A 23,411-nucleotide genomic window follows, 5' to 3' on the forward strand; every position below is an offset into this window, starting at 1 on the left:
TTATTTTAAACACTGTAGATTAATACTGAAGACATCAAAACTATAAAAGAACATATATGGAATTATTTAATTAACAAAAAAGTGTTAAACAAAGCAGAATATGTTTTATATTTTAGATTCTGTAAAGTAGCCCCCTTTTTCCTTCATGACAGCTTTCCACACTCTTGGTATTCTCTCAGTCTGCTTCATGAAGTGGTCTCCTGGAATGGTTTCTAATGAACATGAACCTTGTCAAGAGTTCATTTGTAGAATGACTCGCCTTCATAATGTGTTTGAGACCATCAGTTGTGTTGTTCAGAGGTAGGGTTAGTACACAATGGATAACCTTATTTGACTACTGTTGTAATCCAGATTATGGCAAAACCAGATTATTTTATAGTTTTGATTTCTTCAGTATAAATCTACAATGTTGGAAATAATTAAAATGAATAAAAACCATTGAATTAGAAGGTGTGTCCAAACTTTTGACTGGTAGTGTATATGACTCTAATAATTCTGTGCAATAATACTTGCAATGTCTTGCAACATGCACAACCTCTTTTATGCAACTGTATTTTGCAATCCAACATTTCAAATAGTCCATGCACCGTGTATTGCTTTCTGTTTTCACTGAGCAGGTCCTCTCTGTGGGATTAATAAAGGTTTACTACTTCATCTTATTCCCTGGATGCTTTTAATCTACAGCTCCTAATGTAACCATCTCATAACTTTAAATCTTCGACGCAGCCTGATTAAATCCCACACTCACGCTGCTGCTGAGAGATGTAGAGAGCAGAGAGCCGTGTGCATTCACTTCACCCACGCAGATTTTGTGAGGGGAGGTGATCACTTGATAACCCTGGTTGATGTGTTGGCTCTCACTGCTCATATCTTCCAAGTGGAGGTTGTGGGGGACATCAAGGGCCACGTGAAAAGCTACGTAACTTGTCACTTGTTGGGGGACAAATGTTGGCAGGAAGGCGTGTGGGGATTGGTTTCTTCCACGGAGAACTTTTCATTAGATCACATGTTCCCCGTGTTTATTACAAAGTGTTAGGCAACGGAGAATCATCCCTGTGTCATCAATACTTATTTGTTTGCTGTTTGTTGCTTCCAAACAATAAAGAGGCGGACTTTAAATGGTTTGAGGACAATTTAACTGAGCTTATAAAGATTGATTTATTCGTCATATTCTGAAGTCAGATCTTGTTACACCGGTGTTATGGTGATTTCTTTAAAGGTGGACGTCTGAGAGAGGTTAGAAAACACTAGATTTGTTCACACTTTTTCATTATTTCTTTTTTAACTGATATTCGTTGGTGGAAAGTAAGGCTTAGGTTTGTTAACTTTAGCATGCCCTAACTGATAACTAGTACTAAACCATCACAGACACGGTCCAACACTGTGGCTCATGTTTCAGAGAGGATACAGAACCTTCTGTGCGAGCTATTATAAGACTCACGCGTCAGCCGAACACATCCTGAAGAAGTGCGAAGAGGAATGCTGAAAATGTGAAAGTGCTACGTCAACTATTTGACCTTAACGGCAACATGCAGAGTCCGATTTGATCCTGCAAAATGAGTGTTGTGGTTAATTTCTATAAGAGGTAAAGAAATGATTATTTATTTACACAGAGTATTTTTGAGTTCTGGTAATTGTTGTGGTTTTAATGAGGACAGGCGTGTCCTGTGGTTTACCTGTAATTACTATGTTCAGCTCAGTCAAAAGGTCATGCTTTTGGAGCAAAGGAAAGTAATGGCATGACATGTTGATGATTGTTTGAGAATAGGTTGCTGTTAATGTGACACAGTTCTCATTAGTTGAATGTATGCACTCATTATGTAGGATGAAGTGTTTACTATCAGCTCACAGGGTCGCTCAGTTCAACACTGCAGCTCGCAGTGTAATCAATGGCGCCCTCTAATGGCGAGATCACAAAGTGTCACTCTGACCCAAATCTAAGCACAGCTCACATAACAAATAATTATAGGCTGCATACTTGTAGTTATATCAGCATTTTCCCAGACAATAGTTAACGACCGATTTGGTGTTGGTTACTCAAACAGGTTTCAGGCTCCAGTCCAAACATAAACCAAAGCATGAGTCAAACTGGGTTAAGCAATCTGAGGAGACAATTGGTGCCGATCCCAGGTTTCTTCAGCACAAATTTAGCTTTAAACAAACACAGCTGGGAGATTATGCAAGCATCAAACTGACAGATTCCTTTAAATTCTGATTTTATTTCCTGCAAGGCTGACAAAAACTAACTATCTGTCACCTCGGTGTATATCCGCTTTCATGTAACACTGAGAAACAGTTTAAGACAACTCTAACCTTCTTATATTTTCAAACAAAAGCTCCACTTTGTGAATCATAGAGCAGTTTTTAGTTTGTAACCTGAAGCCTGCAGAGAGACAGCAACCAAAAACAGAGAGCAGTTGCTGCAGTGTTGCTTCTCTGTAGCTTCCCAATAGATAGAGCTTGTGTTTAAGAGGAAGGTTCCCTGAAGTAAGCAGGAGTCTCAGTTCAGGGAAAGTCTGACAATGGATTCTCACAGAGGGAGTTAATGTGTTGCAGAAAGACAACAGTGTGTGTGTGTGTGTGTCGACAATCTGAGCCTGTTAGTGGTAAAATAAGCGCTGTTACTGGAATAATACTGCAACATGTTTGGCACCTGTTTCGGTGGCTTTGGTGATAGGCTAAAAAAAAGTCCACATCAGATCATACTTCATCGTAATTTAGATCCAAAAAGTCTGAATGATAAGTGATTTTATCCTGTAAGTTAACTGTAGGTGTTGCTGTCTTACACACAGATCTTTTAAAAACCTTTTGAATCTTAGTTCAGTCACTGCAGACTTTTTTTAAAGATTGTTTTTGGCATTTGGTCTTTAATGCAAAGGACAGCAAGCGAGGCAGGACATCTTGGGAGTGAGTGGAGGGTGACATGCATCGGGTTTTGACATGAGCTTCACTCTCCTATCACTGCATCGCCTTTGGTTCTTACCTTCCCACAGCAGCAGACTCTGAGGAGCCACAGACGGCCAGATCACCAGACTGTTGGCCTCGTACAGCGGGTTGGTCAGGCGCTCGAGCTCCTGGGGCCGATTCACCCACGACCAGAGGGACACAGTCTTCTCTGGAAGGGACAGTTTGGTTCTGTGGAGTGGGGGAGAGGGCGAGTGGTTAACTGATAACAGCGGTGGAACAATCTGTACAATGACAGCTGGGTGTTGATATTTATGTTGGTGAAAACTGAAAACTTCAGGTCTGACTTTGGGAGAGTCTCCTAATCCACAACTGTTTTAGTAAAGCTGCTTAGCGGGCAGTGATTAAGAATGTGAAGGACAAGGCTCGACATGTAACCGACTCAGTAGAGGCTCTGTGATAAACTCATTTTGCTTCATTTTGCATCGATAATAAATCACAGGGCTCATTTATCTTGTATAATACACAGATGAAACACACAACTGACAGAATCAATGAGCACAAGCTGGTTGAGTAACTTCAGAATCACCTCTCTGCTGTGCTGTTGGCCAAGAAGGTGCCAAACTGAGACGCGTAGGCGTGTTCAAACAGAAGCACCAGGAAGCTCTCGCTGAACTCAAAGGAGCAGGGGAACTGGCGAAGGATCTGCCACACGCAGTCCAAGAAGAGCAGGAAGACCGGGGCCTCTTGTCGAGGCTTGCTGTTGGAGTAAGCCGACTGAGCGCAGCGCTGATGAAACGGGTGACCCGCCTGGAGAAATCCATGAAAGAGGCAATGATGACTTCAACATGATTAGACAGTGGATGTATTGTGACCGACTGGTGTGACCGACTTCTTGATACCAAACTATTCACATAAGTGCAGGAAATTTCACAATTAACTCTAACCTGGAGCCACTCTCGCTCCACCAGACCCTGGAAGCCTCTGATGGTCCTACAGGCCGGGTCGAGGATGATCTGAGCCAGGGAGGTGACCTGCAGGGTGGAGTCTGTGCCCTCTGTGCCGTGAACCAGCACCGACGCTCCCTCTCTGAGAGAAACACATGAATACAGTTTATTAGACAGAGATCTGCTGCTTTGTGAAACTTTCTGCAGTATTTACTGGTCTAAACCAAGCAGCAACCTCCGGTCTTAAAATATGAAGACCAAGTGGAAGTTCTAAAAACTGCAGTTCAGCGAGCGTCCACTTGAGGCTGGCTGCAGAAACACTAGAAACCACATACACGCCCATTCAAAGAAGATGATCTTTGCAGCAGAAATAAACATATTTACAGCCTGGTTCATAAACGGCTTGGGTCTGAATAGCTAATTTCTATATTGGCGCACACTCTACAAGGAGTACTTTTTTTGGATAACGTCGCTGTTCAGAATATATTAAAGCTAGGGTTGGTAGTCACGGAAAACTAGCACCTCATCGGGTCAGAGGGGACAGGCCCGAGGTCGAGCAAGAGGGGCAGCAAATAGAGGCAGGGGAAGCAGAGGCAGAGGCAGGGGACGGGGAGTACACGCCAGGGAAATGTACGCGCATGAGGAGGGCAGAACGGCAAGATGGGATTTGATTGGTTTCATTATTTGGCTCCTGATGGCAGGGATTGGTTGGTGTTTTACTAGGCTTACTCCGGCTGTAGATAGCAGCTTTTTTGGCTCTTTTTTAAGAACATATTATGTATTGAGGGACATCAGGACATAAAGATCATTTTAACCAGTATAACAAAAAGTGTATCAAATCTGACTACCAATCCTAGCTTGAAGATTACGAGTTTTGCCGATTTAAGGACATGAATGACTTGACTGGCAGGTGGGCACCCTGTAGCTGTTAGCAAAGAGGCCAAAGGCCCCCCCTCTTTACCTCACACTAGCTCGGACAATGTCAGGTTGTGTTCTGCATTTCCAATACGGCACCACTGGAGACTTTCTGAAGACGAGATTGGCTTCAGGAACAGATGGGTGACATCACGGACACTACGTCCATTAATTAAACAGTCTAGGGTCAGAAATGTCAAATTGGCTTTCAAATGTCTCAACCCCGAATATAAGATGATCTCATTTTTTCAGATGACATTCAATAAAAAAAAATCGAATTTCTCTCATATTCAGAGCAATACGGTAGTTCGATAAATACGTTAAATCAGCACTTTTTTATTTTTCAACACGTATCTATCCTTACACTTGAGTAGGGATGGGCAATGATTTTTGAATCAAATTCTCATTTTAAAAGTAAAATTTTTCCTCATTTCTACGGGTGCCTGGTTGTAATACGGCATTCCTGCTAGACGGTGTCTATAGAGTGTCTTAAAGATGTTTGCTAACCGCATTAAGTTACAGGAGAAGAAGAATGCTAACTGCATTAAATAGCAAAAGAAGAAGAAAACATGAGCGACAGTTGCTGCGATTTACTCCGTTTATGAATCTCACACTACTTCACACTTATTTCCAGAGACTGATCATGGCTGTAAAATGTAAACATAAACGCCACACCACACAAACGGGCTGTTAATGTGACAGGTCTGTGTGTGTGTGTGTGTGTGTGTGTGTGTGTGTGTGTGTGTGTGTGTGTCTGGAGGGGGGGGGGATTATTTGAATATTCGTTGAATAGATGCCAAAGATCATCAGATAGTACTTTGGCTTGAAATGCCCATCCCTGCACTTGAGTAGAACATACTCTCTCTCTCTGCCTGAGGATAAGTAAACAAGTAAATAAGAGTTAATTCCCTGACCTGTCGATACACTGAGCAGCCAGGCAGGCCGTGGTGAGAATCTCCTTGACGTGAGTCTGCCAGTTTGAAGCCTCTAGCTTACTTAACCAGCGGTCCATGCTGTGCGACTGGTCGTTACACGCTTCCACAAGCTTTATGAGGCTCTCCTGGAGGATGTTAGACCTGGAAGTGACAAATCAGTCCGAAGAGTTTAGCATGTAAATAATCAGTCAAAGCAAAGGAGCCTTGAAGAAATCCATAATGTGACGTCACCTCTCGATCGCCTTGTGGATCCTCCTCCACTGTGGATAGCTCGCCTCCGTCTCAAACCCTCCGCCTCGAGCTTTGGCCTGCTGAGCGACGTTGATGGTGCGAGTGTCGATGATGTAGCCACGTTTTCCTGGCCGCAGAGTGGCGTTGATCAGCTTCTCGTCTTCCTTGCAGCGGCGGCCGTTAGTGCCTGAGAGAGGCTGACCCGCTCGCATCATCACCTAAAAGTGAAAGTGAGCGAAACAAACCTTCCATGTGAGTAAAAAACCACACCTCATCTCCAGACACACATCATCCAGTTAGCCAGCATTGGGTAAACTCCATTTCCCAGGGGCTCACCATGCCGTTCTTCTTGTGGTAGTAGCTCAGCACAGGAAAGCGCCCACCATGTCGAAAGGTCGCTGCTTTCCTCAGTATCTCGTCGTCTACATCTTTAGGCACGGCCACTAGAGGGGGGTATGACGGACACACGTTGCAGTCCTTGTTGACCTCGCTCAGTCTCCACTCATCCGTCTGAAAGAGTTAAAGGAGAGGAAGGAGGTTTAGGATGCAAAACTGAGAGCTGAGACGACGTTAAGTTCTTGTCATGAACGGCGTCTGTACCATGGACTCCAAATCTTTAAAGACATCCTCTGGAAGAAACGAGTTCCAGCCGTCTTCTATGACTTCAAACATGGGCCGGTAGAAGAAAGGGTACATCAGGGAGACTATATCGAGCGTGGATAAGGCCTAGAGAGGAGGAGGAGAGAATATGTTGAAGAAAACAATATGCAGAATTCTATTTAATGTTAACAATACAACATTTCCACATCTCTGTGTACCTCAATGGAGCTGGCAATGTTGAGACACTCCTCCATACCGGGGATGTCGAGCTGGATCACCCTCAGGTCTTTGCATTTCACTATGACGGTTCCCAAAGAGCCAACGAATCTGAAAGAGGAGAAGATGTGTGTAAAGGGAGGAGAGAAATAAAGACAGGCTTGGTGCTTGCATTGTTTGAAACTCTTTCCTCAGGTTTGCACGGTGTCTCTCTGTTCATACACCTGCTCACATCCCTCAAAATCTCACTCCTCAGCGCACGGCGAGGTCTGCATGCAGAGTTATGACAGATCGAGAGAACACTGGGAACAGATTGTCACAACGAATAAATACGTCTAATTGGACCGAACAGCTTCATGAACAAATGGACGTGCTTGAAAGCAAACTGATTAGTGTCGTGTCTTTCACAGATTTGAGCGCTCGTACTGTCATATGGCGTAACAGTTGCTTCCTCAGAGCTGTTTGGAGCTCCGCGCCCTTTCTCAACCACAAGAATTTTCAATTCCCAACCTGTGGGATACAGCGTTGTGCCAGCGCTCAGTCAGATTCAAACTTCCTGCCAAAGACTTTCAGATCCTCCTCGCCGCTGCGAACGTGTACGACACATCGAAAAAAGAAAGAAGTGAAATAGTCATAGCTTGAGAAGACGAGTGTAACTCCAGTCGAACACACCTCGCTCTAGTTTCACTGAGCTCTGCTGTGTAATTATTCCACTAATTTTCTGTTTAATGGACTCTCTTTAAAAAAACTGTTTTTTGAATAAAGACAAACTGTGTTACCAAACATCATTACACTTTTATACATAACTTCACCCCGTGGTTTCTCAGCCAATTAATTTGACTTATCAGCAAAGCAGCAGAGCAGACGACACTAATAAAGCTCTGATCTCCTGTGCTGCTTGTTTGCTCTCATTATAATGACAGTATGCAAATAGGCTCACTGTCATCAATAATAATGCACTAGTGACTTTAAATCGCAGATAAGTGCATCGTTATTATTATTATTTTAACAGTATGTAAATGAGAAGACACTACCCGTGATGCTTCCATTATAATGAACAACCCGTAATAACAATATCTACACAGTTAAACCAAAACTGGAGTAGGTTGTTCCATAATGTGGAGATCCTGATTCTTCAAGGAGAGCTCCAAAATGTCAGATTTGTTTCACTGAAAAATATTCTGTAGTGGCTATTTGACCGTGCACTCATCCGTCCCTGTGTCAGGAATCGTCATCAGACCTTCAGGGACCTTAAAAATGAGTGGGCACTGTCGAGAATGCGACTAGTTTGGCAAGGACAGTTCAAAACCGACTTTTTGAAGCTGGTCTGAAGTCACACAGGGCATGGAAGAAGCCCTTCATCAACAAAAAGGCAGAGGAAGGCCTGGTTACTCTTGGCTGGGGATCACAAGGATTGGACTGTTGATGATTTGGCTAAGGTTCTCTTCAGTGATGAATCCAATTTTGAGTTGATGCCCACTCCAGCCAACTTACTGGTTAGGAGGAAGCCTGGAGAAGCCTACAAACCAGACTGTCTTGCCCCTACAGCAAAACATGAGGGTGGATCGGTGATGATCTGGGGTTGTTTAAGTTTGGGTGGAACAAGGCAAATGCAATTGCAAACAGTCTTCTTCCATCAGCTGGAAAACTCTTTCCTGCCTCGAATGACTGGATTTTCCAACAAGACAATGCCCCTTGCCACACGTCAAGGTCAGTTAAAGCCTGGATGGAGAATCAGAACATTCGAACCGTGCCTTGGCTGGCTCAATCACCAGATCTTAATCCAATTGAAAAACCTGTGGGAAATCATCAAACTCAAAATGGAGAACCACAAGCCCCAAAAACAAAGCAAATGTGTTTGAATTATTGCAACAGGAATGGACTGCTGTGACAGCTGAACAATGTCAGAAGTTGGTGGAGAGCATGCCAAGACGCGTTGCTGTAGCCATCAAAAACAATGGTTATGCAATCAAGGACTAACTCCTGTGTGTATCATATGACTAAAACAGACACGTATACACGTCACCCGGTGCATAACTATCAACCTATAAAAGTGAGTAATGAAATATATTAATAACTCCTAAATCCTAGAATGACCTTAAATGAAATAACAATAAATTAATTATTTAAAGTAAAAATAATCAAATATTAGAAACAATGGAAATAGCTCCAACATCTTCCAAGGAGTGATCTTCTGATGCCACCATCAGGAGCACAGCAGGTGAGCTGACTTGGTCCATTCATCAATCACAGAAACAGCCTGGACTTATGAAAAGGTGGATATAAAAACACCTTGCTTTTCATACTTGAATATGCAGTCATTTCCAATACTCAATGATGAATGTAAGCTTCATAATCACACTAAAATAATCATCATTGGAATTTTCTTTACATAAACAAGCCGACTAGAAACCACCGGCTTGAGCACTTTGGTACAGAGCTGTTAATTTCCCATTTTCTTTAAAGCTACAGTTAAAAGCTTTTAAAGTTTTAAAATCTATAAAGTAGGACCCATTGGTACAGAAGTCCTTAAAGGACATGATTAAATACATTTTATTTTCTCTGATTTCTCAAAATAACAAGTTAATTTCCCTTGTTTTCCCAAAATTGTAACTTCTTTTTCTTGAGGGTACTAGAGAAGCCAAACTCATTTGGGGGTAAGCTCTCACTCAAACAGGCTTCTCACCCACCCTGGCTTAACAATCCTTCTACAAACTCCTCTCTCTGCGTCTCTCTTTCCTCGTGTGGGTGGTGGACTGTGAGAGCTGGCACAGAGGGAGGTATAGTTCCAGGACACCAGAGCTAGCTGTTGAGCCTCCCCAGGGTGTCATTGGAACTTCATGACACACTGATGAAGGGAGATGCCCGTATGATAACCTGAGCCTGTTGAAGGGGGCTATGCTGGTTGGGTTGTGTTGCCACTAAGGGCCACGGGGTTATGTGACTGATCAGTAGAGCAAGAGGATATAATTAGGAGGAGGGGTTTCCTCACTGAGTGTCTGTCCTTATAATCAGCGCACAAACATCTTGTGTTTTATTTCAAATCAGAGGTGATTAGTGATCGATGAATGTGGTCTGCCTTAAATTCAGAAGAGTTCTGTGGGCACTTCCCAAAGCTCTAAAATAAAATGTTCTCTGTCCTCAGTTGAACTGGAAGTAGTCCTGGACCCGCCATGCTTAGTAGCGCTCCAAAGCTCTTACTGCTGCTCGGAGGAAAGAGGATCAAGGAGAGAGGAGGGAAATCTGAGGTGTGATAAGGGAGGATACAAAAGAGCAGCCATTGCAGAAGTCTTTCAACTGACAAACACGGCCCTGTACTCAAATACATCACCACAGTTAACAGAAACTTAAAACAGTCACTAAGGGGTGCCTTGGAACCATTGACTGTATAAATAATGGACATAGTATCCCTGACGTCACCCATCTGTTTTTGAAGCGCTGTTTTGAAGCCAATCATCGGCGGAAACCATATTGAATATGCTGAAGTCAACCTAAATGCTGTTGAGCTAGTGTGAGGTAAAGAGGCGGGCTTTGAGCCTCCTAGCCAACAGCTACAGTGTTCCCGTTTGTCAATCAAGTCAGCTGAGCCTCTCATTATGGAAAACTTGTAATCTTAATATCTTCGAAATTTCCACATTATGAAAAAATTTACCCCTCGCACAGTGTGTGCTGATCGAGAAATGAGCTATCCAGTTTACACTCATTTTTTGTACCAGGTTGTAAACGTGCTATTTCTGCTGTAAAGATCTTTTTTGAATATGTGTGTATGTGGTTTCCGGTACTTCCAGAGCCAGCCTCAAGTGGACACTCGAGAAACTGCAGTTTTTAACACTTCCGCATTGGCTTCAACTCTCACGGCCGGAGGTTGCCGCTTGCTTGGAACAGATCAATAACATACGTCAGTTTCTAAACAGTCGGTATGTGATTCGTGAAATTTCATGCCAACATCACAAAAGGACGTTGCCTCATGTGATGCTTCAGAGGAAAGGACTTCTTATGTCTCTTAATGTTACAATGTTACAATGTCATTTAGCAGACGCTTTTATCCAAAGCGACGTACATACAAGAACAAGAACAACACAAGCAAAGATCTAGACAAGAGGAAACAAGATCAGTACGAGTAACAAAGTGCTTCAAGTCCATTTTGGGTGCTGATACTGCCAAGCAGCGTAAAGGCAATGCACATAAGGAACATCTACAATGAAGCAACCAAACCATTTAAGACCTTCCATTATCATCATCAACAATTAACATCACCACAATAATGACCAAAGTACCAAGTGCTGGGTCACTCGAGAGCTGAACACAGATTCCCAGAGTAGAGCAGGACAGTGTGAGTCAACTGTAGCTTAAAACAAATGTCCTGTCCCCTTTCTCCATCTCTTCATTCCTTCCCTTTCTCTGTGCATTCCTAGAGGGAGGGTCTAAAATATGAGTAAGAGAGGAAAGTGGGGGTAGCATGGATGCAACATAAGGGTAATGGGATAGACCCATACACTGTTGATACTCAATAACTAGTGCCAAAGATGACTTGATATATACGCAGCGTCATGAACTATGTGACTGCCAACAATGATTGGAGGAGGGCATCGTTAATAGGCCCCAGAAGAAGAAGAGTTTCATGTAGTAAACATAAATACCAAAATGTTTTATATAAAAAAACATACTTTGGAAACATTCAGCTGAGAGAGTAACATGCTGGGGCTTGAAGAAGAGATGGGTTGCATTTTTGTTGAGTATTTGTCAGTGAATTCAACTCAGATATGTTAAGACTGAGAGGAAGTGGGGAAATGACTCTTGGTACACAAATAAGTTTTCAGTTTTCACTCCCACTATTTTTGAATAAGTTTTCAGGAAAGATTTCCATACACCTATGCCAGGTGCAGCTTATGAAACTAGGCAGACAGAGGAGACATAGTCTGAAACAATGGAGTGTGTTGAAATGCATTTGAAAAGAGATCCAATAAAGTGTGTTACCTCTTCTCTATAGAGTCAATGTTGGAGTGAAGCAGCCACAGCTCCTCTGTGTTGTCCTGTCTGGAGGAGAGAATCAGGTGATGCCCAGTCAGACACAGGGTCCCCTCCACAGTGGGCAGGAAAGGCCGATGTAAGACAACCCCGTCCACCCTGGGTGTCTTTATCAGCTCTGCAAACTCCATGACTTCACCTGAGGAACAAACAGGGGCTACATTAAGAGGGTGTTTGTGTTTGTTTTTAACTCACACACCTTCACAAAGGCATTGGGTAAAGATGCTACAGCTACGACAGACCAAGTGAAGCTCTGCTGTGCTTATTCAGAAGAACAATAAAGCAAGAAGACGCTGTTATGAATCTTAAAAACAATAAATGAATCAATCTGACAGCTAGCTTCAGTTAGCTTGATTCAGGAAATGAATTGCCTGACGTGACCCAGCTGGATACAAAAAGAACTACAAATCGTGTCAGTCATTTAAAATATAACGTCAACATGTTCACAGCAAACATACCGGTAAGATATACAGTCAGGTTTTACATTAACGCTCAGACGACGTGTCGCTGAATTACTTGATTTCCTTACCGTTGAAGCTGTTGTTGGGCGAGACTGGTACGCTCACATAAACAAGCCGACTAGAAACAACGGATTTGATACTTTTGGTTCCGAGCTGTTCATTTCCCAATTTTTTAAAAGCTACAGTTAAAAGCTCCACAATCAATAAAGTAGGACTCATTGGTACCGAAACCCTAAAAGGACATGATTAAATACACTTTGTTTTCTCTGGTCTCACAAGACAACAAGTCAATTTCATTTGTTTTCCCAAGATTGCAAATTATTTCTCTCTTCATCTAAGAAAACAAGCTTTTTTTTTCTCGAGATAACGAGAAATATAAGACGAGAAAACAGAGAAAATAAAATGGATTTAATAATTTTCTTCTAGGGCTTCTGTACTAAACATAAAAGGAGCACCAAAGTGTCAACCTCGGGCCGTGAGCATTGAAGCCAATACGGAAGTGTTAAAAACTGCAGTTCCTAGACCCTGCCCTAATCCTAATCCTAATCCTAACCCTAATCATAACCCAAACCCTAATCCTGACCCTAACCCTATGTTACATCCATGCTACCCCCACTTTCCTCTCTTACTCATATTTTAGACCCTTCCTCTAGGGAGGGATGCACAGAGAGAGGCAAGGAATGAAGAAAATGAGAAAGGGGACAGGACATTTGTTTTAAGAAACATGGGGCGCTGGTGGCCTAGTGGTTTAAGCGCCCCACATAGAGAGGCTACAGTCCTCGTTGCAGGGGTTGCCGGTTCGATTCCTGGCCGGTCAACCATTTCCTGCATGTGTCTTCCCCTGCTCTCTACTCCCCACAATTCCTGTCTCTCTTTAGCTTTCCTATCAAATAAACGCCAAAAATATAACTTAAAAAAAAAAGAAACATAAGAAGTCCTTTCCTCTGTAGCGTCACATGAGGCAACGTCCTTTTGTGATGGTGGCATAAATTTCACAAATCACATACCGACTGTTTAGAAACTGACGTATGTTATTATTGTCTACTTGAGGCTGGCTCCGGAAGTACCGGAAACCACATACACACATATTCAAAAAAGCCGGATATAAACATGTTTACAGCCTGGTACAAAAATGAGTGTAGCTGACTTGACTGACAGGCGAGAACAATGTAGCTGTTAGCGAGGAGGCTCAAAGCCCGCCTCTTTACCTCACACTAGCTCAACAGTAGTTAGGTTGAGTTCAGCACATCCAATATGGTTCCCGCCTACGATTGGCTTCAAAACAGCGCTTCAGAAACAGATGGGTGACGTTACAGATAGTACATCCATTATTTATCTGTACGACTGGTATATGGAAGTATTTTTTTCTTTAGGAAAAGCTATTTCCTTACATACAGTCACTTCACATATTACTAATGGGCTGCATTATCACATATTATACTGCAACATTATGTATATTTGTTCACATTTCAACCAAGAATTTAAACAATAATGCAGGGCACAAGATTACTCCTTTTACAACTTAGCTCTTCTAGATCAGGGGTTTTCAAACTTTTTGGAGCCAGGGACCCCTTACAGGTGAGAAAATTGTCCAAGGACCCCCTCATAATTGCAATACAGATTAAGCACATTAGTGATGTGTCATGATCAAAAGCTGCGGCTCTGAGAGACGATGCTTTATAGTGAATCAGAAGAGCCGGCTCAAATCGAGAGAGAGCTGGCTCCCAGTTTTTTCCTGTGCTCAGCCCCAGCTCTGCTCACAGCAGAACTTAGTTTGGATTGGTTAGCATGGCGGCCATGCGGCCAATCACATGTGAGGATATAGGATAAAGGTGATGGAGGGGAGGTTGTGTATCGTGGCTTCATCTGTTCTACTTGCTTGAGTTCGGCTCTGGTTCGGTTCTGGTTCGGTTCTGATTCGGTTCTGGTTCGGTTCTGGTTCGGTTCTGGTTCGGTTCTGGTTTGGTGAAGGTTCGGTTCTGGTTCAGTTCTGGTTCAGTTCTGGTTCGGTTCTGGTTCGGTTCAGGTTCGGTTCAGGTTCGGTTCAGGTTCGGTTCTGATCCGGTTCTGGTTCGGTTCGGGTTCGAATCTGGTTCGGTTCTGGTTCGATTCTGACTCGGTTCTGGTTCGGTTCTGGTTCGGTTCTGGTTCAGTTCTGGTTCTGTTCTGGTTCAGTTCTGGTTTGGTTCTGGTTCGGTTCTGGTTCGGTTCAGGTTCGGTTCTGGTTCGGTTCTGATTTGGTTGTAATTTGGTTCTGATTCGGTCGGGTTTGAATCTGCTACGGTTCGGTTCTGGTACGGTTCTGGTTCGGTTCTGGTTCGGTTCTGGTTCTGTCCGCTTTAGTTTTTTGTTCTGGTTCTGTTTGCTTGAGTTCGGTTCTGGTTCTGTTCTGGTTCGTTTCCGGTTCGAATATGGTTCGGTTCTGGTGCAGTTTGCCTTAGTTTGGTTCTGGTTCTGTTCTGGTTCGTTTCCGGTTCGAATATGGTTCGGTTCTGGTGCAGTTTGCTTGAGTTCGGTTCTGGTTCTGTTTGCTTTAGATTAGTTCTGGTTCTAACTCTTCTAACCTTAATCATAACCCTAACCCTAACCCGAAACCTAACCCTAATCAGAACCCTAACCCTATCCCTAATCAGAACCATAACCCTAACCCGAAACCTAACCCTAATCAGAACCCTAACCCTAATCCTAACCCTAACCTGAACCCTAACCCTATTCAGAACCCTAACCCTATTCAGAACCCAAACCCTAACCCTAATCCCAACCCTAACCCTAACCCTAATCCTAACCCTAACCCTAACCCTAATCCTAACCCTATCCCTAACCCTAACCCTAACCCTAACCCTAACCCTAATCCTAACCCTAACCCTAACTCTAATCCTAACCCTAACCCTAACCCTAACCCTAATCCTAACCCTAATCCCAACCCTAACCCTAACCCTAACCCTAATCCTAACCCTAACCCTAACCCTAATCCTAACCCTAACCCTAACCCTAATCCTAACCCTATCCCTAACCCTAACCCTAACCCTAACCCTAACCCTAATCCTAACCCTAACCCTAACTCTAATCCTAACCCTAATCCTAACCCTAACCCTAACCCTAACCCTAATCCCAACCCTAACCCTAACCCTATTCCTAACCCTAACCCTAACCCTAATCCTAACCCTAACCCTAATCCTAACCCTAACCCTAACCCTAACCCTAACCCTAATCCTAACCCTAACCCTAACCCTAACCCTAACCCTAACCCTAATCCCAACCCTAACCCTAACCATAACCCTAATCCTAATCCCAACCCTAACCCTAACCCTAACCCTAACCCTAATCCTAACCCTAACCCTAACCCTAATCACAACCCTAACCCTAACCCTAATCCTAACCCTAACCCTAATCCTAACCCTAACCCTAACCCTAATCACAACCCTAACCCTAACCCTAATCCTAACCCTAACCCTAACCCTAACCCTAACCCTAATCCTAACCCTAACCCTAACCCTAATCACAACCCTAACCCTAACCCTAATCCTAACCCTAACCCTAATCCTAACCCTAACCCTAACCCTAATCCTAACCTTAACCCTAACCCTAATCCTAACCCTAACCCTAACCCTAATCCTAACCATAACCCTGACCCTAACCCTAACCCTAACTCTAACCCTAATCCTAACCCTAACCCTAATCACAACCCTAACCCTAATCCTAACCCTAACCCTAACCCTAACCCTAACCCTAATCCTAACCCTAACCCTAATCCTAACCCTAACCCTAACCCTAACCCTAATCCTAACCCTAACCCTAATCACAACCCTAACCCTAACCCTAACCCTAATCCTAACCCTAACCCTTATCCTAACCCTAACCCTAACCCTAATCCTAATCCTAACCCTAACCCTAACCCTAACCCTAATCCTAACCCTAACCCTAATCCTAACCCTAACCCTAATCATAACCCTAACCCTAACCCTAACCCTAATCCTAACCCTAACCCTAACCCTAATCCTAACCCTAACCCTAACCCTAACCCTAATCATAACCCTAACCCTAACCCTAATCATAACCCTAAGGGTAAGAATGGTTTTGTGACAGAATAAATGCACAAAATTGAGCAATTATAAGGCTTCTTGAGTATTTTTTGCACAGTTAAGGTAAAATATACGGCTACAAAAGATCCTAAATTAAGAGCTGTTCAGGAGTTGAAAGAGTCGGCTCATCTTTGGGAGCCGAGTCAAAAGAGCCGTCTCTCTGAAAAGATCTGAACTTCCCATCACTAAAGCACATGCTTACTACCATTTGCACTCTTAGTTGCCCTTGGAACTATATGTATAGTTAAACGTATCAATGTAAATACTTCAGACCTGTACCATAGTGATAAACAGATATAACACTTCAATTTGAATCAAGTAAAAACCACTTGTATACTTTAAAACAGAGGGTCATTTCATTCCTTGTGGACTCAACATGACAGCATTTATACTTTTCAAGTAATTGATGTTAAACGCTTTCAGAAAATTAACAGTAATAAGACTCACATATCCCTTCAGCCACCAAATGGTATCATAACAATGGTGTATATGCTGTTTTGTAATGACACAGCACAATTTTATGATTTATTAGAAATGTATTCAAATTATTTCACGGACCCCCACGCTATGGTACACGGACCCCCAGGGGTCCCAGGACCCCACTTTGAGAACAACTGTTCTAGATAAATGAACTGGGGTTCAGACTTGGACAAAACTGAAAAACAAGTGTTATGAGGGGTTCATCACAATAGTGAATCCTGCAAAGGCCTACCTAATGTCTCTGTAAATGGATTTAATTGGTTGAACCACTATTTTTTTTGACATTTTCAGTATGATGATATGAAACTGATGAATTCCTGTAATTTATGGTAATACAATATTTCCATTGTATATGGGGGGCTGACAGTTTAAGGCTCATTAATCTGCAGTTTCCTCCATTCACCTCCTGCTGTATTAAATATCTGAACAATATCAAAAGTGGACGCTAGGTGGCAATATTGGACGGTCTTTGAGAGAGTTGTGATGTTAAAAAGTGAACTGAATGGATCCATAAATCAATGATAACTTGATTTCAGATGACTGGGAGGTACAACATATTCTGCATTATCCTGACAAACAAATGATTGTAAAGGCCAGGTAAAGAAATATATTGTATATGTGTGTGTTTGTTATTAGATATTGTGATGAGCCTTGCTTGTTTGACCATGCTGGTGTTTATACTCATTTGCATTATGTTTCCTAGAGGTGCCTGGAGTGATGCTGATTGGCTACATCCCCTCTGATAAAAGGCTGGCTTCCTGTTTCCTCCCTCTCTCACTCTCCCCATGCCAGACCAACTTCCTTTAGTCAGACCTTTGTGTTAGTGCACTCGTCAACACCTCTCATACATCATATTCACACACCCACATGCACACTACTGATGTTACAGACTCTCCATACCCCATATTCATTTGTATTCATTGGTTATTTAATTTACTGTTATCATAAATAACTTACTTTCTTTAATTAATTTGTTGTCCTCTTATCTTTTTGTCATTGCTCAAGAGCCATGGTTGGTTAGTTTGTCTGCCAACATGTTAATAGTGACCTATGAATAACTAAGAGGCAGCAAAACAAGGTGGGTACAATTTTTTTTTTTTAAGTGCACATGAAAATCTGATATCTGGTAAGACTGCAAACTAAAAGAAGGCAGCTTGGAACATCCTACAAAAGAGGCAGTAAATTGGCATCTATAGTGTCCATACAATATGAGTAACAAGCAATTACACACAAACACAAGAGAGGGAAAAGAGAGGAAATCTCAAGGGGGGTTATTTCAAAAAGGGACCTATCCCTCGTTAGATGACTGGGGATTGAAAAGAAGCCATATGGAAAAATGGCAATTACAGGAAAGGGGCGTAATATTTTAACAATGTAGGGGATGGCTCGAGTACAACCGTCCAGTTTCCAGTGTTTCAGACTGCAGAATCAGGTCTGGGTGAATGAGAGGTCAGCAGATGGTGGATATCATGTTGTTTACGATGTGATGAAGCAGAGGGGAAGCTTATAAGACAGAGAACCAGACTCATACAACCATAACAAAAGAAGAGAGCAAAATAAAAACATTTAAAGTCAAGATTTACAGATCTTAAGAAAAAAGGCCTCACTATTAGCAGCTGTGAGTTTGTGTCATAAAAAGAGGATAGAAAAAAAATGTAGCCTGAGGATTTTTTTGTACTTCTGATGTTATCAACGAGATCTGACAGCACATGAAGGAACACACTCTGACACTGAGCAGGAAACCCCCTGAAGAGGTGAATACCTAGAAAAGAAGAAGAAGAAGTAGAAGAAGAAGAAGAAGAAGAAGAAGAAGAAGAAGAAGAAGAAGAAGAAGAAGAAGAAGAAGAAGAAGAAGAAGAAGAAGAAGAAGAAGAAGAAGAAGAAGAAGAAGAAGAAGAAGAAGAAGAAGAAGAAGAAGAAGAGGCCTGTTTGCGTTTGACAGGGTGTAGTGTTTGCGTGTGTGTGTGCATGTGTGTGATGTATTGCAAATCAGCCCAGTATCTGCTTCACTTGCAGCCTGTCTCTGGGCTTCACAATGGATGGTTTGCTCCAGCCAGCATCACACAGCAGAAGAAGAAGTGTGCAGCAGCCAGGGCTCGATTGAATGTGAAACCCAGCGTTACTTTACAAACCAAATATCCGCTCTCCCTCTGAAGAAAAGATGCTTTGCTGTGGTGTTCTTAAAGAAGATGATGAACTGATAAAGATTGCTTTCAAAGCAAATACTCCCATCACAGCCTCAGACAGGATATAATAGTGTAACCTGGGCTCCATTTTTTATTTAAGATGCTCAGAGAAATGTGTGGGTGCAGAGGAGATGATTAACTTTAGCTTATGTCATAAATGTTGATTTATATTGCAGCAGGTGAACATTTGAAGAGGATGTACATTTTTATTCTCACTGTAACTTGGAGAATATTTGAAAAATATGAATAAACATGTGAAAACACTTTTTTTTTCGTATTATTACATTTCAGAAACCTGGATGACTGATAATAACCAGAAACTGTCAATCTGTGATGAAGTTGTTTTCCCTCACAGCTCGTCTGAATCAGATCCTGACATTTATTGACAAGTTCGGAGCATTTTTGGAAGATTCTGCAGCTAATTTTAGGGACTGACAGTTTGTGCTCACACCTACACCATTACTCAGCCCTCATGTAGTGTCTGATAGAGACAATATCTCATGCATCCTTCTGTTCTGTGGGTTTGTTTGGCGTTTGTTCTGCGCTGTGATCTGTTTGGTTATTTCAGGCATGTCCAGTGAATCAGAGCAGTCTGTCACGGCAGATAATGGTGACTTGAACGTGGGTGCAGAGTCTAATAACAACTGTTATTTTAGAGGCTCTGGGGTACACTTCATCAATCATTCTACTGCTTCTCAAAGTTTTGTAGCTGCATTGATACTCTTAAAAAAATGGTCTTTATTTGAGTAAATTTAAGTCATTGCTTGGCAAGGTTGTTACAGTCCCAATGGGGTAAAATGTGGAACAAATTGAAGGATTCATCCATGATTAAATTCATTGCATTATTTAGCATCTGTGGAGCATGCCACATGTGTGCTGCTGCTGTGTAAACCGTCTAAGCCTGAGCAGTGCTAAATGCTTCTTATTTGCTTTCATCAATTTTTCATTAATTATTAGAACTGGTTGCTTTTCATTTTCCTGCCCTCCTACCTCCTTGGTTCATGGTATTTCATAAACAGACAAGACAGACCCTAAACTGAGATCATGTATTTAAACATGGTCTCAAAAATAAAAGAAGGATTAAGAAATAATCATCTCAACAAAGGAACAAAGAACTGTGGTAAATTAACAGCCTAAATACGATCATTACATTGTTCATTATTCTGTACGGTACGATACGATAAGGAACATTACCATGTGTCACAATATGATGTGTTACAATACGATGTGATACGACACGATACGCTATGTTATGATACGATACAATAAGACACTATACGATATACACGTTATGATATGATATGATACGTAACGATGCATTACTATACATTACGATACAATACGACATGTTACATTATGTTACGTTACGATACATTACGATACGATATGCTGTTTGTTATGCTACATTATGATTCCATAAGTTGTCACAATACGATACAGAACAATACGAAAGGAGGCGATACGTTCCTATAGGATATGATACGATATGATACTATACAATATGGTACAGTACGCTACGATACAATACGACATGTTACGCTATGTTACATTATGATATGTGACCTAACATTGCGTTATGTGACTTAACGTTACGTTATGATATGATACATTACGATACAATATGCTGTTTGTTTGATACGTTGTGATTCCATATGTTGTCACCGTACGATACAGAACGATACGATAGGATGCGATACGTTACGTTATGATATGATACTATACGATACGGTACAATACTATGTGATACGATATGACATGATGCGACAGAATGCTGCATGATTCAACACGATACTTTATAATAAGATATGATGCAATATGCTACGATATGTTACGATAGGATACATTATAATATCATACGATACGCTGTACAATACGACATGTTATGTTACGTTACGATATGTAACTTAATGTTACTTTACGTTATGATATGATAAATTACGATATGATACGATACAATATGCTGTTTGTTAGGATGCGTTATGATTCCATAAGTTGTCATGATACGATATGATGCGATACGTTACGATACGATATGATACGATAGGATACTATACAATACAGTACAATACGGTACGATACAATACGACATGTTACGTTATGTTACGTTACGATACGTGACTTAACGTTACGTTACGATATGATACATTACGACAGGATACGATACCATATGCTGTTTGTTAGGATACGATATGATTCCATTAGTTGTCACGATACGATACAGAACAATAGGATGTGATACGTTATTATAGGATATGATACTATAGGATAGTATACAATACGGTTCAATGCCACATGATGCGGCACGATACTTTATGATAAGATCTGATGCGATACGCTACGATATGTTACGATAGGATTCATTATGATATGATATAATACTATATGATACGTTACGATGGGATAGGATACGATATGATTCCCTACGATATGAAATAATATGATACAATATGACGCCAAACCATACCACAAAGATATTTCTCTTGGATTCCAGTTCTGCACATGTTCGGCTGTTTCCAAAGTACTACTGCTAACCAAAAGCCATAAAAACAAACAAGAAACTGCATATAAACAGAGAAGCACATACCAAAGAAGGACTCTTCAAGATTCAGGTTTTCTTAGTGGTAAGGAGTCTAGTTAGTCACTTGTCACTCATTACATTAGGAATATACAGTGTTATCTTTTCTCACTCCTATTTCCTGTAGTCACCAGCTGTTCTCATCACCTGGTCATGTCTATCCAGTAACACTGCAACACACCCTCTTTGTTAGCCTATCATTTTGCTGCTGCCCATTTTAGAAATGTCTCTCTCTTCCTTCAGTTCATTTGCAACCTTCCACCTCCCAGTTCCACAACTTAATCAGCGGTAGATGACATCTCCAACAATCTTGCCACCACTGCCCAGTCTTTGCAGTCTTTGCAGTCCTCCAGTGTCATCAGCCCTAGATGATTTTATCAACCATCTCCCAATCACCGCAGAGTCTTTAGTTTGTCATCAGCTCCTTTATCTCATCAGCCTCAGACATCTGTATTGTCAACACCTCCACCACCAGTGTCTGAACTCCACAGGGGGGTAGGTTTTGCTGCTGTTCAGGGCAGACACCCTTCAAACACCATATCTCTTGACAAACGTTTGCCTGCCCATGGATCTGACACAAGCAGTAACCTGATGAATGTTATTTAGCAGCATCCCCATCCCCTCTTTTAAATGCCTCTTAAGTTTAGACACACAAAATATCTATGGGCTTTTCTAACCTCAAGTGAAAACATCCTCTCTTTAGCCAATATCTCTTTGGCTGGTTGTAAAATCCACACAAACATAAAATGGATCACATTATGAGTTCAGGGTGTCATGTACAGTTTGCCACATTTGTGCTGTTGAATGCAGCTCGATAATCCTCAGCAGCAGAGAAAGCACACAAGCTGACCTGTCAATGGCTTCTACTAGCATTGATTTTCAGCCCTGAAGGACGGAGACCATTTAAAAATAAACAATAAAAAAATAGCATTTCCCACAATGCATCATTGATTTGCTCCATCTGCACATTGCTAAAAGGATGCAGGATATATATTTGAAGGACAGCTGGCTGCAAAGCATCATTTCTCCCTCCTGCTGCAGGTGGTGTGTGTGGTTTTTTTTTGGGTGGAGAATACACACATTCTGTCTGATTTATTTAGCCTCCATGCAGCTAACCTGCACTCATCCTGATCTCTTTCTCCCCTCAGTTATTCTTCATGCTCCTGCTTTGTTTGCTTTTTTGAGTCTGATTTAATGTTGTCTTTGATGCTCTCTTTTCTTTGGCTCTAACACACACACACATACACACATACACACACACACACACACACACACACACACACACACACACACACACACACACACACACACACACACACACACACACACACACACACACACACACACACACACACACACACACACACACACAATTTTTTGCTTTCAAAATTTTAAGTGGTTTGTGACTAATAAGACTACAAATTACTTGTCTTGTGATTTGTTTACATTGATGGCAGCATTAAACTAATCCCATCCCCTGGGACCATCAGAGCTCAGTGTCCCCCCAAGGTGTGCAGCTCAGGAGGAATGGCGGAGACCTAACAAGAGCAAGAGGAGAAGATGAGGGCCTTTCAGATGAAGCAGGTTTCATGATGTGCACACTTCTGTGAAACGTAAAGAATCATTCTCGCAGTAATCTCTGCCCTCAGGAACAGACTATTTTCTGGAGCTCTTTCATGCAGCATCACTTTGACTTCCTCTGCATTTCTACAAAAAAAAAAAAAAAAAAAATTCCTCTCCCTCTTCACCATCCTAGTTGGATAAAAATACCATCCCATCATGATAAGCACTGGTAATAATGGGAAAGTGAAAACAATCACATTTTGCTCAATGTTTTGTAAGCATGTTGGG

General features: G+C 41.8%; 1 protein-coding gene and 1 long non-coding RNA gene across 5 annotated transcripts in view; one reads left to right on the plus strand and one right to left on the minus strand.

The window, feature by feature from the left end:
- mtmr9 (myotubularin related protein 9) overlaps positions 1-23,411 on the minus strand; it is a 121,077-nt gene that overhangs the window by 5,892 nt on the left and 91,774 nt on the right. For 2 of the 4 annotated variants that reach the window (XM_034698972.1, XM_034698971.1), the window contains exons 4-12: positions 11,726-11,915; positions 6,751-6,859; positions 6,533-6,658; positions 6,269-6,442; positions 5,933-6,150; positions 5,681-5,842; positions 3,852-3,993; positions 3,494-3,714; positions 2,984-3,135 (exon numbers count right to left, since the gene is read on the minus strand). In XM_034698972.1, the coding sequence (XP_034554863.1) occupies positions 2,984-3,135; positions 3,494-3,714; positions 3,852-3,993; positions 5,681-5,842; positions 5,933-6,150; positions 6,269-6,442; positions 6,533-6,658; positions 6,751-6,859; positions 11,726-11,907 (1,486 nt within the window). In that variant the 5' untranslated portion in view covers positions 11,908-11,915. Of the gene's footprint in view, positions 1-2,983; positions 3,136-3,493; positions 3,715-3,851; positions 3,994-5,680; positions 5,843-5,932; positions 6,151-6,268; positions 6,443-6,532; positions 6,659-6,750; positions 6,860-11,725; positions 11,916-12,234; positions 12,396-23,411 lie in introns of those variants that run through there. The other 2 variants (XM_034698969.1, XM_034698970.1) reach the window with 2 other exon arrangements.
- On the plus strand, positions 17,334-17,765 carry LOC117823765. The gene is made up of 2 exons (XR_004633492.1): positions 17,334-17,396; positions 17,503-17,765. It is a non-coding gene; the product is annotated as an uncharacterized LOC117823765 (long non-coding RNA).

The sequence above is a fragment of the Notolabrus celidotus genome, chromosome 13 (assembly GCF_009762535.1).
Source record: "Notolabrus celidotus isolate fNotCel1 chromosome 13, fNotCel1.pri, whole genome shotgun sequence".
Taxonomy (NCBI): domain Eukaryota; kingdom Metazoa; phylum Chordata; class Actinopteri; order Labriformes; family Labridae; genus Notolabrus; species Notolabrus celidotus.